Source organism: Rhinopithecus bieti, unplaced genomic scaffold (assembly GCF_001698545.2).
Source record: "Rhinopithecus bieti isolate Rb0 unplaced genomic scaffold, ASM169854v2 scaffold_36410, whole genome shotgun sequence".
In the NCBI taxonomy this organism is placed as follows: Eukaryota; Metazoa; Chordata; class Mammalia; order Primates; family Cercopithecidae; genus Rhinopithecus; species Rhinopithecus bieti.
In genome coordinates this window covers 1,818,231-1,833,823 of record NW_016816076.1, presented here as the reverse complement: position 1 = coordinate 1,833,823, position 15,593 = coordinate 1,818,231, and the positions used below count along the sequence as shown (strand labels likewise).

At 37.4% G+C, this 15,593-nt stretch overlaps 1 protein-coding gene across 2 annotated transcripts in view; it reads left to right on the top strand.

Moving 5' to 3' along the window:
- Positions 1-4,361: 4,361 nt before the first annotated feature.
- Positions 4,362-15,593, top strand: part of SLC13A1 (solute carrier family 13 member 1) — a 91,038-nt gene continuing 79,806 nt past the window's right edge. For both annotated transcript variants that reach the window (XM_017854310.1, XM_017854311.1), the window contains exon 1: positions 4,362-4,508. In XM_017854310.1, coding sequence (XP_017709799.1) covers positions 4,410-4,508 — 99 coding nt within the window. In that variant the 5' untranslated portion in view covers positions 4,362-4,409. The remainder of the gene's footprint in view (positions 4,509-15,593) is intronic.

Here is a 15,593-nt window from a genome sequence, read left to right as displayed (position 1 = left end):
CTTCCTGTTTAGGAATTTGCTTTCCTTTTCATCTCATGAGCATTCAGGTCTTCACCTTGTAGGACACAGTTCAATCTTCATCTATTCAGTCAGTCATTTATTTCATTACACTGGAAGAATAATTATTGAAATTTGGGTTAATAATAAATGATGTTAATTTAAGTTTTTAGGGACTTGTGTATAAATATACTAGGGTAGATTATTCTACCCCAGCTAATTATTTTATCCTTTATATTAGGAAATGAAAGTAAAAACTGATATAGTTAATTGACATCAGCCTGGAAATTTTACTACATACATAATCTACATGTTTTCTTTAATCAAGAAGACTCAACATCTTAAGGAATAGAGAGGTGAGCAGAAAAAGAAATGAAACTCTAAAAAGTGCTAATGTAAATGACTACAGGATGCTACTCAGGAAAAAAGATCATCTTAGTTTTAACAGTATCTAAAATGTTTGAGGATTCAGCTCATATACTCAAAGAGTATACCCTTCACAGCACAGTGCTTGTAAGTTATGCAATTTATGAAGGTAACCAGAGTATATAATTAAGGGTACACTGTGAGTGAGTTTTTGCATTAAGGGCTAGTCAAAGATGAAGAACAAATGAATGTTGGGAGAAAATCTGGCTTACATTTTTTTGACCAATGATCTCAACAATAGCAATTGAATAAATCTGGCATGCACTTTGAACTCTAAAAACCCTAAGAGTGAAAATAGAAACACGTAATTGAAGCAAATGCACTGTCTTTTATATACAAACGCACCTGGCTGTTTTCACCAGCATAGTAAAATGTATACTGAGTATGTATACTTTTTCATCTAAGTCTTTATATGTATGGGTATATTTGCAATGGGGCAAATATTTTCCATTGAAAAGCCATATCTCATTGCAAACCTATATACTATACTGACAAACTGCTTGAGTAAACCATACTATATAAACAAGGAAGCTAATTGGTTTCCATGTATCTATACTCATAGGTAAGTTTAGAGAAAGTATTCTTTGAGTATTTACTTGTACTCAACACTTTACTAGGGATATAAGTGATGCAAAGGAAGTAGTCTGTACTTCCTTGTAGTCAAATAATTAAAAATTTGACAGAAGATGTAAGATTTACATGCATTATTAAAATAGCAAATAACATCAGTCTACTCATAGGCCACAATGTGTCTTACAGATATTATCCATGATTTTCAAACTTTACTGTGCATTAAAAATTACACAGGGTGCCAACAAAACATGAAGGTTTCAAAGTCACATTTAGATCCAAAAGGGCAGAGAATCTGCATTTTTGTCAAGCACCTGATATTATTTGAATACAGTTGGCTCAAGGACCACCCTGGGTGTGTGTATGGAAAGTCAAGGATCGGGGATTTGGGCAAGGACTGGGATTGTTAGGATGGTTTTGAGATGAATCTACAAGGTCAAACTTCAACAATGGGTAGCATTTAAAACAGAGATGAAAACCATATTCTTGGAAGAAGGAAAGGCTTGAAGAACACAAATTTGGGAGTTAACATTATAAACATAAGCCTAAGAAAGAGATAACCAGAAGGTAGACCTGAGAGAAGCACATGAGACAACTGGATAAAAACTAGTTTCCACTCCCCTCAGTTGGTTAGACAACTCAAGCATCTTGGACAATCTAAATTCTTTACTACCAATAAGAAACCCTTCATTTCCTCTGTGCTTGAACCTGAGTTTCACAATTTACGACCATCCAGAAGGCTCAATGGCAAACCCCAGAACCATAGTCCCTAAACTAACCAAACCAGGTATCTCCATACAAATTCTAGACTTGAAGATTTAGTGCTAAATGCCAAATGATTATTCATGATGGTAGACCTCAAATGTAGTACAAGAAGCATTGCCTTAGGTGCCAGAAAGAACTGGATTCAAATGAATGGTTTTACCATTTAGTGCCTGGGATATTTTACTTTACCTCTTTGAATGTTAGTTTTCAAATCTATAAAATATGAATAATAATAACAATACATATATATAACTTGTATCAAGTTTTGAAGATTAAATGAGGTACTAAATGTAAACTCTCTGGGACATAGGATGTAACTATAACAATGAATGAATGAACAATATTTGTGATTTTTTTGGTAAACATGTTTTTTAATAAAGGGCTAGTCGAAGCTTAAGAACAAATGAATGTTGGGAGAAAACATGTTTTGTAAAATCATGTTTTAAATGAACTGATTCATGATTATGTAATGATGTGATTCAGTTTAGATAAAACATAACACAATTATGATGTAAGATTTATGATTTTCTGTACAAAGAAGAGGTGAAATTTCACAACTGTGACTAATTTGTTCTAGGCATGGAACTAGTTAAAGCGTGATGTGATTTGAAGGGTACCTTAAGATATGTATCCAAGGGACCCCGAAGTCTCCCTTAGAGTTTCATTCCCCAGTGACTCTTGCAGAGACATTCAGCTCACATCAGTCATTCACGTTTAGTGCAAATTATTTTATTAGATTTTTTCTCTCAGTGACAGTGAAGAGAAAACCACTGAGGAATAAGAGGTTGGCTGAAGGTAAGGAGAAGGTGAGGCCATTTTATAATAATGAATACCCATAGCAGATTCAGCTGGCTGGAGCCCAGACCATAAGAACAGCGTCCTGGAGCCTTCCTCTGGTGAGAAATGAGGACCTGAAGACAGAAAATAGGGTACAGAAAGGAGGGACTGACAAATGTCAAGTGCTTTTCCCTTAGCCTCTGTCTGGTTCCAGTTCCCTACACATAGGCTCTCATTTCCTTTAAATGTCACACAAATGCCTTTTCATTTTTCGGTGTCATCTCACAAAGTAAAATCCTCTAAAATGAAAAGTGAGACTCAAATCATCTCACCAGGTAGCTGAAGAAAATCTGAGAGCAAAAATGGTTTCTTCAAAAAGTAGTAGTTTACAAAAAAGCATGCAATGAACTATAGAACTGTACAGGGTGTTAATGGAAAAAAATAAGTACTATGACCGGTTTGAGTAAATCAGTTCATAAATTAATTTTAACACTATATACTATTGTTACCTATTATCACTCACCATTTATTACTAATATCATTTGTAATTATCCTTTCATCTAAGAAATTCAAGATATAATAAGACTTTCTGGTTTGGAAACTTTTTTTTCTGTTTACTATTCTGATTTTCCTGAATAATTATCCATAATAGATGTTTAGAAATTTAAATTTTTTACAGGAAAAAATGCTTTCTCATTTACATTAATATGGTGACTACTGGTGAGAGAATTGTTTTTCTTGATGGAAAGAGAATGCAGAGTTATATTAGTATGAAATTAGAAATAAGACCTAAAAGCTAACTATAGATTACATAAGAGTAAGGCTATCTACGTCAAGAGAAATTGACTATAAATTCTAGTAGGGCTGGGAATGTGTTTCGTTTATATCTAAAGCTAAGTAGTAGTTGCTAACTTGAGGTTTACTGGACCATGAATTTACAACACAATGTGAAACAAACCATGGTCCTTATCCCTGAGGATTTTCAAAATACATCCTCCATATTACTGTTGGAAGAGTCTCCATCTTCCCACGTGCTCATGTGCAGACACCATACACACACACACACACACACACACCACTTGAATGTCCCTAATCACTCATCTCTATGCAGATTCTCTGATAATTATGTAGTCTGTATCAGCACAACAGTATCAAGTCAAGCCTTCAAAGGTCTTAAAATAGAGGGTTTATATAAAACACTTTATTTTTGTCTCCTATCGAAAGAGACAATAGGGTCCAAGAAATACACAGAACTTTGTTTCTAAACAAAAGGGACATTTGCTATAAATTTTGTAGAAGGCCTTTGCAATACATTGTCCAAGAAGTCCCTTAAAAATCCATCTCTAAAAAAAGTTTCCCTTTCACTACCATATACTGAAATTCCAAATTAGTCGTTATTTCAATGTACACACTAAAAACATACTTCCTTAGAAAGGGCCATGGAGGCTGCCTGTGGAGACTCACTCACGGCACCATGACAATGTGGTAACTACTCCAGTTAGGGAGTCTGGAAGTCAGAGGACATCAAAAGGGGTGGAGGCGCCTTATTGTGAACAAATGACCAGCTTCATGGTTTTGCCTTCTCCTAGGCTTGTGCAGTCCATATTTCAGTGAATGTGATCAAAGAAAGCAGGGTTTCCTTGAAAAACCAGAGGAGCAAATGGTCTTTGATTTCTCATGAAAACTCTTGGGTTTATCTCTTCGTGTTAATTGTGATAGTAAAACAGTAAAAAATCAGATTTAATTTTAACTTGTATTGGTCGGTCTAGGGCAGTGAGTGAAGGTGATGGGCTGGAAGAATATTAATCCAAGTTGGTTATTTAACATCTGCTTTATTTGGAGGAGGACACTATTGAAGACACCTGCTCAGGACAATGAAATTCTTCACTTACATTATGGTTTATCGCCGATTTCTCCTCGTGGTTCTCACTGTGTTGGTTTTACTGCCTCTGCCCATCGTCCTCCACACCAAGGTGAGTGAAACTGGAGAACAGACTGGTGGATTTCCTGACTTATTTAATTGTCCTTTATTAAAACTGTTTGCTGTTTAACTGCCTGGCTCAGAGCTGAATGAGTGTTGACACTTCATGCCTAAAGTCAGGATGGTTGTACATGATGTTTTGTCCATTTTATCCCTTTTTAATAATTAACATTGGTTGATTCTTAGTATGATTAAACATAATTAAATAGCATATTCAACCAGAATTGTTCTCTGCCTATCAACTAGATGAGAGGAAGAACAAAAGAAGCACAACCTTTGAGATTTTGCAGTTCAAGTTGTCATTCTCCAGGGAGCATGCAGGGCTAGTGCAATCCCTTCCCCTGAGAATAGGCAGCAAAGCAATTGCTGGGGACAGAGGTGGAAGAACAAGGGAAATCCTAGGTCCAGCACAGACTAATTTACTTGTCAGCTCTGTGGGTTGGTCACAGAACTTCCTGGAAATTTAGTTTCCTTGTGGGAAAAGAAGACATTGAAAGCATAGAGTAATTTCCCTTGGTCAATCAGAAAATCTAATAAAGCATTGTACCATGTTCTGATAATTTCAGGTTTTATTTCATTGTGGTGTATTTGTAAGCATTTTCTGTTTGCTTTTAAGAGTAGTCAGGGTATTAAGTCCAGAACAATAAGCTCAAACATGTTTAATTTTTTGGGAAAATGATTTGAATCAGCAAACATTTAACAAGCACTTTCTCAGTGCCAGGCACAAATGTCACTTGGTAGTAAGAGGACAGGCTTTGGAGCCAAATTCTCTGCTTCAGGTCCCAGATTTACCACTTACAAACTGTGTCACCTGGGCATGCTACTTAATGTCTCTGTGCTTCTGTTTTCTCATATGAATGATGGGGACAGAAACAGGCTTGTTTTGAGAATGAAATGAAGAAACGCTCATCCAACACTTGGAGCAGTGCCTGACACACAGTAACTGTGCAGTGCCAGTCTCCCTGGGTGTGTTGACTCCACAGGTGGAGCAATTCCCAGCACTCCATTATACACAGTCCCTCCTCTTAGTGGGAAAGAACTCTGCTGCTGCTCTCCTCTAACAAGTACTCATCAAGGTTACACCAGTCTGGGTTATAATAGAATCATATTAACTATAATATGGTGGTCCCTCCAGCCTCGGTCAGAAATCTTTGCCAGTGATCTTGCAACCTCTGAAGGGAATTCATGTGAGCTAATAAAGTCCTTTTGGACACTGTCAAGGCCTCCTTTACCTGCAAAGCTGGAGAAGGGACTGGCCCCTGCTGCGGCATCTGTGGGTTGTCTCCCACCAGGTGCAATCTTCCAGCTGCAGCATTCTTGGCTGGGTCTCTCCTTGTGCTGAGGTCTCACAGAGCTACAAGGTGGGAAGGGAAAAACTCCTCACCCCTTTTGGTCCAAAGTTCTTCTAAGCCCTCAAATTCTTACAGAATTTGTAAATAATAATAATAACTAAAAGACCTAGTCAGCTGTTTTTGGCTTTGTTGGTTTTGTTTTTCAAATTCTGTGTGACTAACCCTTTCCTTCCCACCTTGCTACTCCCACCCCCGGCTACTTGTGAGGTCTCCTGTATGAATCTCTGGCAGTCCCGTCAGATGACAAATTCCAGCACAGAAATAGGGCTCTATTCTGAATTCTCACCCCACTTCCCTGCCAAGGACTTACGACATTATGATCTTCACTTTGCAACTCTCCTGGTCCCATGAGTCCTCTAGATTTGGCTGAATCCTGTCATGACCATATCCTGGTTCATACCTGGAGCTCTGCTATATTTTAATATTTTTGAGTTAGTCTCAGCATAGGTTCTTACTTATGACAGAGAAAGTAGGAAATTAAACTAGTCAAGACAAATTTAGGTCATGACTATGTATCATCTGTGCTGATCTTTTGACGTATAAATGCATGACAATTTGATTATCCTCTATAATTTTCAGAGAAATGAATATAAACTCTTTGAAAAACAAAATAAGTAAATAAATCAAAAGCAATCATTTCAGTACATGATTCATTAACTGGGAAGTATGTTATTTTTAAGAAATGCGGCCACTGGTTATTTTTTCCAAGGTGCTATGACGAAAGAACATTAGGTCCATGCAGGAACCAGGTGTCTGGCACCAAGTTGCATCTGGTGAGCTAGGTTCCTCTTTCCTTTCCTCCTAATCAACTCATTTGTTAAAACTCAATTAATGGTAATGGAGTATTTATTCCTAGTACAATAACATGATTTTATTTGTTGGCCACTTTAAACATATATTTAGTCATTCAATAAACTGCTAATTAAACTGAAAGACTATTATTTTAACTGTTGCTTACAATGAAAGGAAATTTTTTTGTTAAAGAATGTAGGCGGCCGGGCGCGGTGGCTCAAGCCTGTAATCCCAGCACTTTGGGAGGCCGAGACGGGCGGATCACGAGGTCAGGAGATCGAGACCATCCTGGCTAACACGGTGAAACCCCGTCTCTACTAAAAAATACAAAAAACTAGCCGGGCGAGGTGGCAGGCGCCTGTAGTCCCAGCTACTCGGGAGGCTGAGGCAGGAGAATGGCGTAAACCCGGGAGGCGGAGCTTGCAGTGAGCTGAGATCCGGCCACTGTACTCCAGCCTGGGCGACAGAGCGAGACTCCGCCTCAAAAAAAAAAAAAAAAAAAAAAAAAAAGAATGTAGGCCTTTGGAAGGTATAAAATTTAAGGAGACATTTACTTTAACATAAATGCAAGCCAATTTACTGTTAACTTTTAGGTTACCAAACTGGAGAAGCCTATGCTTCTAAAGACACAATATTAGATTAACTAAAACATTCAACGGAAACAAAAATCCAAGCTTCTCTTTCAAAACCACAATAAATCTACAGGATGTAGAGCCAACAAACAATGAATTATTGACTAATTTCTTTCCTTCATTTTCCTACTGGTTATTGAGTTGTTCAATAGACTGGCCTTAACTTCTGTCTTAATTCCATCTAAAGTCAAAACAGTGTCACAAATGAAGAAAGACCCTAACTGGTTTTTCAATGTATTATTAACAGGGAAGGAGAATAGACTGATTTGCAGAGTCTGTTTCAGGCATTCTGCCAACTACTTTCCCCAAATTATCTAATGTAACCTCCATCACAAACCAATAAACAAGTACAAATGTGCTTCTCATTTTACATTTGAGGGAATTGATGCTCAGAGACATGTAACTCACCAAAGGCCACCTACATGCTCCAGAAAGTAAATTTGAGCTTGGGTTCTGTCAGAACTCAGAATTCATGCTTTAAAAGTGATTTTGTTTTAGTCTTTTGTATATTTTTTGAAGATTTACTCTCTCATGGCTTTTCAATCATTTATCAACAATACAGGCATTGATGTTCATGAAAATGCTTTAGACAGGCCAAATGGATGAGTTATGTTTTAACCATTTCCTCAATTGACATCATGGTACACAATGTCATTAATGTAGAAAGTTGCAGTGATTCTAACCACTGAAGACAGGTTTATGAGAACTGAAGCTATAAAGGATGTCACTTGCTGGGTGTCCCAGAGCCCCAGTTATTTAAGCTGGTCAATCAGCTTGTCAGGATATGGTGCCCCTTTTCTCCATACTTGGGTCCAAATTAGAAATAGAGACAAAAACAGGTAAGCAGTTTGCAAAAATCTGGTTACGTAGATTTTCCAACCAACTTCTGTCTGACTCTAGAGCCAATGATGTTAATCACAACTTAGTATCTGTGTCTTTATAGCTTCCATGGTCATAATAAATATATTCCTAGTACATTGGTGTGAATCTCACTTTGCTAATGAAATTCCATTTTCTTATTGATTTACACTGAGCATCAGAAATTCTTTTTGTCTCCTAAACATAATGGTAATCTCAGTCCTTACCCAATTAGTAGTTAATGATCAGTAAACAAGTCTGGAGTGTAATTGCTTTTTATTTGAATGACATAATCACACTGAGTTTTCTCATTTTGGAGAGAAATTTCTTTAAATATTAAAATCTTGGTAAAACTGGTCTAGTATACCTGGCATAATTTCAGTAATATTCTCTGTGGAACTTTGTTCTTTTTTGACTATTTCGTTAATTTTTACTCTTTTCAGCAGTCAATACTATTTCCTTACTTATTTTCCAGTTATTGGATTTTCTTTGTATTTTATTCATGAAACAAAAAGAAGACCAGGTTTGTTAGAAGAGAGAAAAATCAAACAACAATACATCATATTTGTAGAGTGCAATTCTTCCAGGTACACCTACTCCATCTAGCTTACTCATTAATCAGGACCCCTTTTTAAGATCAGTAGACAAGGAAACAACCACACACGTACTGAGCAGCATTTCTTAGTTGATGGGTTGTAAAACCAATATCAAATTTTAATTCTTTCTTCAGAAAATATTTTGGATTTCTCTAGAAAATATTTTATATTCTAACTTTGAAAGTCACAATATATTCACTTGAAGCATCATGACTTTCAAAGTGAGAATAGAAATAATAATAAATAGGCCGGGCGCGGTGGCTCAAGCCTGTAATCCCAGCACTTTGGGAGGCCGAGACGGGCGGATCACGAGGTCAGGAGATCGAGACCATCCTGGCGAACACAGTGAAACCCTGTCTCTACTAAAAAATACAAAAAAGAAAAAAAAAAAAAAACTAGCCGGGCGAGGGGCGGGCGCCTGTAGTCCCAGCTACTCGGGAGGCTGAGGCAGGAGAATGGCGTAAACCCGGGAGGCGGAGCTTGCAGTGAGCTGAGATCCGGCCACTGCACTCCAGCCTGGGCTACAGAGCGAGACTCCGTCTCAAAAAAAAAAAAAGAAATAATAATAAATAAACAAAATGATACATAATGAGAGACTTATGTTGCTAGATATAAAAATAAAATAAACAGATGGGAGAAATACGATTGTAAGGAAATATAAACTTTAAAAAGTGAAGCATCCCCTAGAAGGAGGAAGTGGTAGGTTGAGAAGTTTGTCAAAGAAAATGAAAATGAGTGGGAGATAATTTAAAAAGACTATATGTGAAAGAAGAGGGAGGAGAGAATTCTAAGAAAACAAATAAGTTTTAAAGGGCGAAATAAAATAGTTAAATATATTAATGGAAATAAGTGATACTGCTTTAAATGTTGGCATAAAAATATTGTAGGAGGCCGGGCGCGGTGGCTTAAGCCTGTAATCCCAGCACTTTGGGAGGCCGAGACGGGCGGATCACGAGGTCAGGAGATAGAGACCATCCTGGCTAACACTGTGAAACCCCGTCTCTACTAAAAAAAATACAAAAAACTAGCCGGGCGACCTGGCAGGCGCCTGTAGTCCCAGCTACTCGGGAGGCTGAGGCAGGAGAATGGCATGAACCCGGGAGGCGGAGCTTGCAGTGAGCTGAGATCCGGCCACTGCACTCCAGCCCGGGCAACAGAGTGAGACTCCGTCTCAACAACAACAACAACAAAAAAATTGTAGGGATTTAAGATAAAAAAGAAAATTCTATAAAGTCCAAGTAAGTGAATATTTTGGACACCAAAGAGTGAAGAAATGATCAAGAACAAGAAAAAAATAGAAATCATGCTAATAGCAATGTAGTAGCTCAACAAAATCAGAAAATCCAATTTTGATAATATATTTTTATTTCACAAATATTTTACAAGAACTTTCCCAGCCCAAAGTGTTGTGCCAGATGAACTGTTTGATATAAGCAGAAGTTTAAAATGTTTCTGTCTTTAAGTAGCTTGCAGAATTGCTGGAAAGTCATTGTATAGTATGACAAACATTAATGGCAAAAGAAGGTTGTATGTAAACACATGCCAAATAATTTAAAGAAATCATTTGTGTTATGAAGGTGTAATTAAAAAGTGGATAAACCACTAAGGATTCATCATCCTCCAGCCCCTCTGTTCCCCTAACCACATGCAGTCCCGCTTGCCCACAACCTGATGCTCCTTCTGTTTTCTTTATGTCAGAGAACGCCACTACCCTTCACTCCATTCACAAGCTTGAAAGCTGTGTGTCATCTCAGACACTTCAAATATCCACAAGCCCCCATCACTAATACAGTGTTGCATCTCCTTAATCTAAATCCTCCTAAATCTCCCCTCTCAATCTCATCTTCTCTCTTTCCTTTCCTGTTGGTACTGCTTTCCTTGAAGCTGTCTTTATCTCTTTATTCCATAGACTATTTGTGTTTTACACACTTTCTCCTACAGTCTCTGGCCAGAGTACTATTTTTTAAATGCCAACTCAGTCCTATTGTGAAAAATAAAAATTCTTCAATGGTTCCCTTTTGCCTATAACGGAAAAATATCTAAACAAAAGATTGGCATGCTGATGGATATTTACGACTTTTCATTTATTTGTCCTAAAAGCCTCCACCGCACAGCCCCCAATATCTATCTCCCACATTTGCATTTTCCTCTTTAACAATACTTCACTATTTGCAGTTTCTAGAATGCCTGTGATTATTCTTGTCTCTCTGCCTTCACATATGCTCTATCCTCCTCCTAGAATGCCCTCTCCTCTTGCCTTGTCCTTCCTGGGAAGGAAGGCTCAGGCTGTGATATAAATGGAAGATCATCCTCGATGCTCTCATTGCATCATGGATACATTGGCCCCCATTACAGTGTGTCTTCCATTTTGCTTTATCTTTTTCTCTCCTTCCAGACTGTAAATACCTCAGGAACATCGAGTATAGTGTTTAAATTTCTGTCTCCTCCAGCACCAAACCCAGTGCCTGTCACATAGTAGATAGTTAATAACTGTGTTGAGTGAATGGATGATCTTGCATGGCAGAAGGATGTAAGGCTTTGGACCTGGTAGGAAAGAGAGAATGCAGGAGAAAGAGGTTGATGAAAGGAAGGAACTTCAATAGAGTGAAAATAATGATACAAGGACAGAACAAGAAGAATGTAGGTGTAACCAGAGGCTGTCCCTTCCACAAAGCTCTTTCTTCCTCCCATAATACGTTTTATACCTTGTCTGGTAACAATAATAAATGTGGATGCCCACTGTGAGCCTCATAGCGACAATTAGAAATAGTCAATACCATCCCCATTTTACAGAAGAACAGAAACTTGGAGAGGTCAAGAAATGTGCTCAAAGTCACACAGTCCACAAAGGGAGCAAGAGGATTTAAATACAAATCTGTCTGACTTCCAAGCCCATGATGTCATTGCTTATTTAATGATATTTATATCAGATCTTTAAAAGCTGTGCTCAGATTGCCTTACATCATTGTTCATGCATTTGCAATCACGAAAGCACATGTTGAGGTGATACCTCTCTCAGCCTGGATCACGTAGTAACCTATACCCATGATGGACAAATAGTATGAGTAAGAAATAATTGGTTGTTTTAGACTGCTGAGATTTTGGAACTTTTGCCACAGTATAGCTTATCCTGTCCTGATTAACATAGCATATTCTGAAACATTCCCCAAGTGACTCAGACATGCTACCCTTGGCTCATTTTTTTATTTATGAAATGAGCAAGGCTCTTTTTAAAAAGTTCCAAATGTTGTCTCTGGATAAGCTTCCCCAGATTCACCTGAGATACTTGTGTAAAGTCACAAACTCTTAACGTGATGTGTAGGATGCTGCACGTTGAACAAACTCCCCAGGTGATTCTGGAGCAGGTAGTTCATGAATTGCATTTTGATCATATCCAAATGTATAGTCAGGTTGGAGAAGTGATTATTTCTGTATCTTTTTCCAGTTCCACTGTGTAAAGAGTATGAAAACAATGCATCTCAGGTGCTGGTTAGGTGTGGAGGTTGAGTGGAAAGGAGGAACTAAAAATTTCCCAATAACTGGTATAGTGGGCCATCAATTGGTTTTCTCTGCTCTCCATTTTGGCTAAAACAAACAAACAAAAGAAAAGAAAAGAAAAAGAAAAGAAAGCTAGTTATTCCTCCTTGACTTTGTAGTTGAGCTTATTTTTACTCTCCATCTTCCAAAATGAAGATATTTTGAAGCACTTTAAACTTTGCAATTAATATAAATTGAGTCTTTTTATCACTGCTGCAGTAGGGGTAGGAATACCAAGAACCATACAAAGCCCTTCACAGGCTCTGTCAAATAATAATGGTGTTTTTCTTGTAGCACGGAGATTTAGAATGCATGATTTTTCTCCTTTTTTAATTGCTTTGTGTTCTCTTTAGAAAATCAATTGCAGTGATTGAGGTCTGTGATTGGCTCTGCTTTTCTCACGCTGTGCTGAGAAGAGATCGTACCCACATACATACTAATTCATCAGCCAAATTACTCCCTAATATCAGTCAGTATGTCATTTAAAGAAGCAGAAGAGATGAAAAAACTATATTTTAAAGCCAACTTATATTCTAATTCCATGTGTGGCTATAATTTAAAAGAGAACCATGGTGATTTTTAAATATAATCAGCCACATTTTCTAAGATAACTTGACAGTCAGAACTTTGTGAGGAGGAAAAAGTCATTATCTAAATTGCCTAGTCATAGCTTTCTTTGCCTTTTTCACCCCTTCAGCAAATACCCTAGCTGTGCACTTGAGGTGGTTAAGACAAGATATGACTATAATATTGTTAACTGGGGGCTGGGTAAGTGGGAATGTCTGTAATAGAGGAATTCACCTATGCAGGTAGACATTTTAGTTCCAATGCTATTTGTTGGCAAGAGAGATGATGGCTGCAGGAAAACTGTAAACACATTCACCCACTGGGGCAGGAGGCAAAATATCCAGTTCCAGGAAAGGAGGGGAGAACAGAGAAAAGGGAACAAGTCAAAGAGAAAGAAGTTTCTATGCTAAGGAACTTTATGCCTAAGATACAGATTTAGTGTTTTATAAGATATATAAATACAAACAATATTAGAAAGAACAGAAAGAAGAACCTTACTCACTCAGAAATATTACTGACCCTATACTGTATGCCAAGTACTGCTTTAAATGTTGGGAACAGGGTAGTAAATTTTAAAAATATATACTATAATAGAGTTTACACGTGGACAAGTCTCAACTCTACCACACGCTAGCAATGTGATCATTGAACCTTAGTTCAGCATGGAATTACACTACGTACCCTAAAGAATCTTGGCGGGGGTTAAATAAAATGTCACGTGGAGTGCCAAGTGTTGTATCTGACACATGATAAGCATTCATGAGTATTACTTGCCCATAGTGTAGTCATAAGTCAGAGAACAGATTTATCTGTCTACTTAGCAAATATTTTCACATCTTAAATAAGTTTTTTTATATATAAAGTCTATGATCAACAGTCTAGAAGAGGTTTTAGACAATTAGGATCCTCTCTTCCCAAGCTCTTTCTCCACTGGAAACACAAAGCAAATAAAGATCTCTGTAGATCAGGATGAGAAGGAAGAGCAAACAAGTGGCAGGAAGGTGGAAACCTGTGGTTGAAAGCACTCCCATGCCATTCAGGGGCCAGAGCCCAGTTAAATGCCAGAAGCTAAGGGCTGGAAAATGGTTTTCTCAAGCCTGTGAAAGACAGAAAGAGCTGGATTGACCGCTGGCTGTGGTGGCTCACAGGAAGCAAACACTGCCCAGCTTCCCAGCCAAGACATCATCCATACTACCTAACTCAGCTAGATGACTGCATCCATGCTATGCTGGCAAGAAAAGAACTCTAGGGTGTCAAGATAAGACACATATGAACCAGGAACTAGGAACTGACTGGAAGAAACTGTAAAAGTGCTAGATGAGAAACAACAAGTGCAGAAAAAGAAAACACAAGAATAAAGCTACCACTCAGAATAAATTTGTAAATAAAATTTCAAAATACAATAAGACACTAGAGAAAGACTGACAAACTCTGCTCAGAAGAAATGAAAATAATAGGGAAACCAACAAGTTAGAAAAGGAAAAACCCCCAAAAAAGAGAAACAAATTATTTTTCAAAATATAAAGCAAGAACAGGAGAGTATAAAATAAATCTAGTTAGATATCCTGGAATTTTGACACTGAGATTTAAAAAACAAACAAAACCCTCAATAGATGTGTCATGTTTGAGGCACCTGGGTGGTCCTAGTTAACCAGCTTCCCCAGGGGCAACTTCTCCTTTTTCATTTGATTCATGTCAAAGATGAGTCTTAGACACTCTAATGCTCAACAGCTTATTCTCAACAGCTTCTCCTTTTTCATTTGGTTAATGTCAAATATGAGTCTTAGACAGCTTATTCTAATGCTCAACAACTTATTCTGACTTCTCCAAGATGAAGATGAAGAGCAGGCCAGTGGCATGGGCCAGATGCAGTCAGATGACTGACTGACCAGGAGGGCCTCCATCCAGTGACCAGTCTCAGAATTTAAAGGACACTTCCCCTTTACTTAGGCTTGTATTCAGCCCAGGTGAGTTACCAGACATTTCTTTCATAAAGGGAGTTTAAACAATTCTTGAAAGAGTAAGCCTTTTTTGTTTATGAAAGTTGCATCCGAGGTAGCCTTGTCTCCTGGAAATTCCCAGGCCAAGGTTGGAAATCCCCAAGCTAGGTTGCATCACATCGCTAAGCGACACTTAGTGTCAACCATACTATGTAACATACTGCTAAGTGACATGTAGTTATCAGCAAGATGCCTGAATAAGCCTATGGCTATCATTAATCTTATAACCAAGGTATCTCTCTTATAGTATACTACAAGATGAAATAAACTTTAAACTGAGTATCCTTGAAGATCTATTCAGTGAACTCAGAAAGAATACTAGGAATTTACCAAAAATATCAGATAGAATATAAAAGGATATTTTTAAGTGAAAGAATCATTTGGAGAATGATTTCAGAGCCCCAACGTATATATAAAATACATTACTGAAAATGAGAAAAGAAGTCATATTCAAAGTAATAATTACTGAATTCTCCAGATTTTTTTTTTAAAAAGATGAGCTCTCAAATACATTTGTAAGTACAAACAACTTAATTAGATATTAGTCTATATTTAGGCACATCATGAATGAGATTTCAGATTAAAAATAATGTGATTTTTTTTAAAGCTTCCAAATCGAGAAGAAAAAAAATCTCCAAAAGGATAATAATTAGATAAATTTTTCATTTCAACAATAATGAAAACATCTAATAAATATATAACAGACTTTTCTGGAGAAATCTACAAAGTATTATAGAATAAAT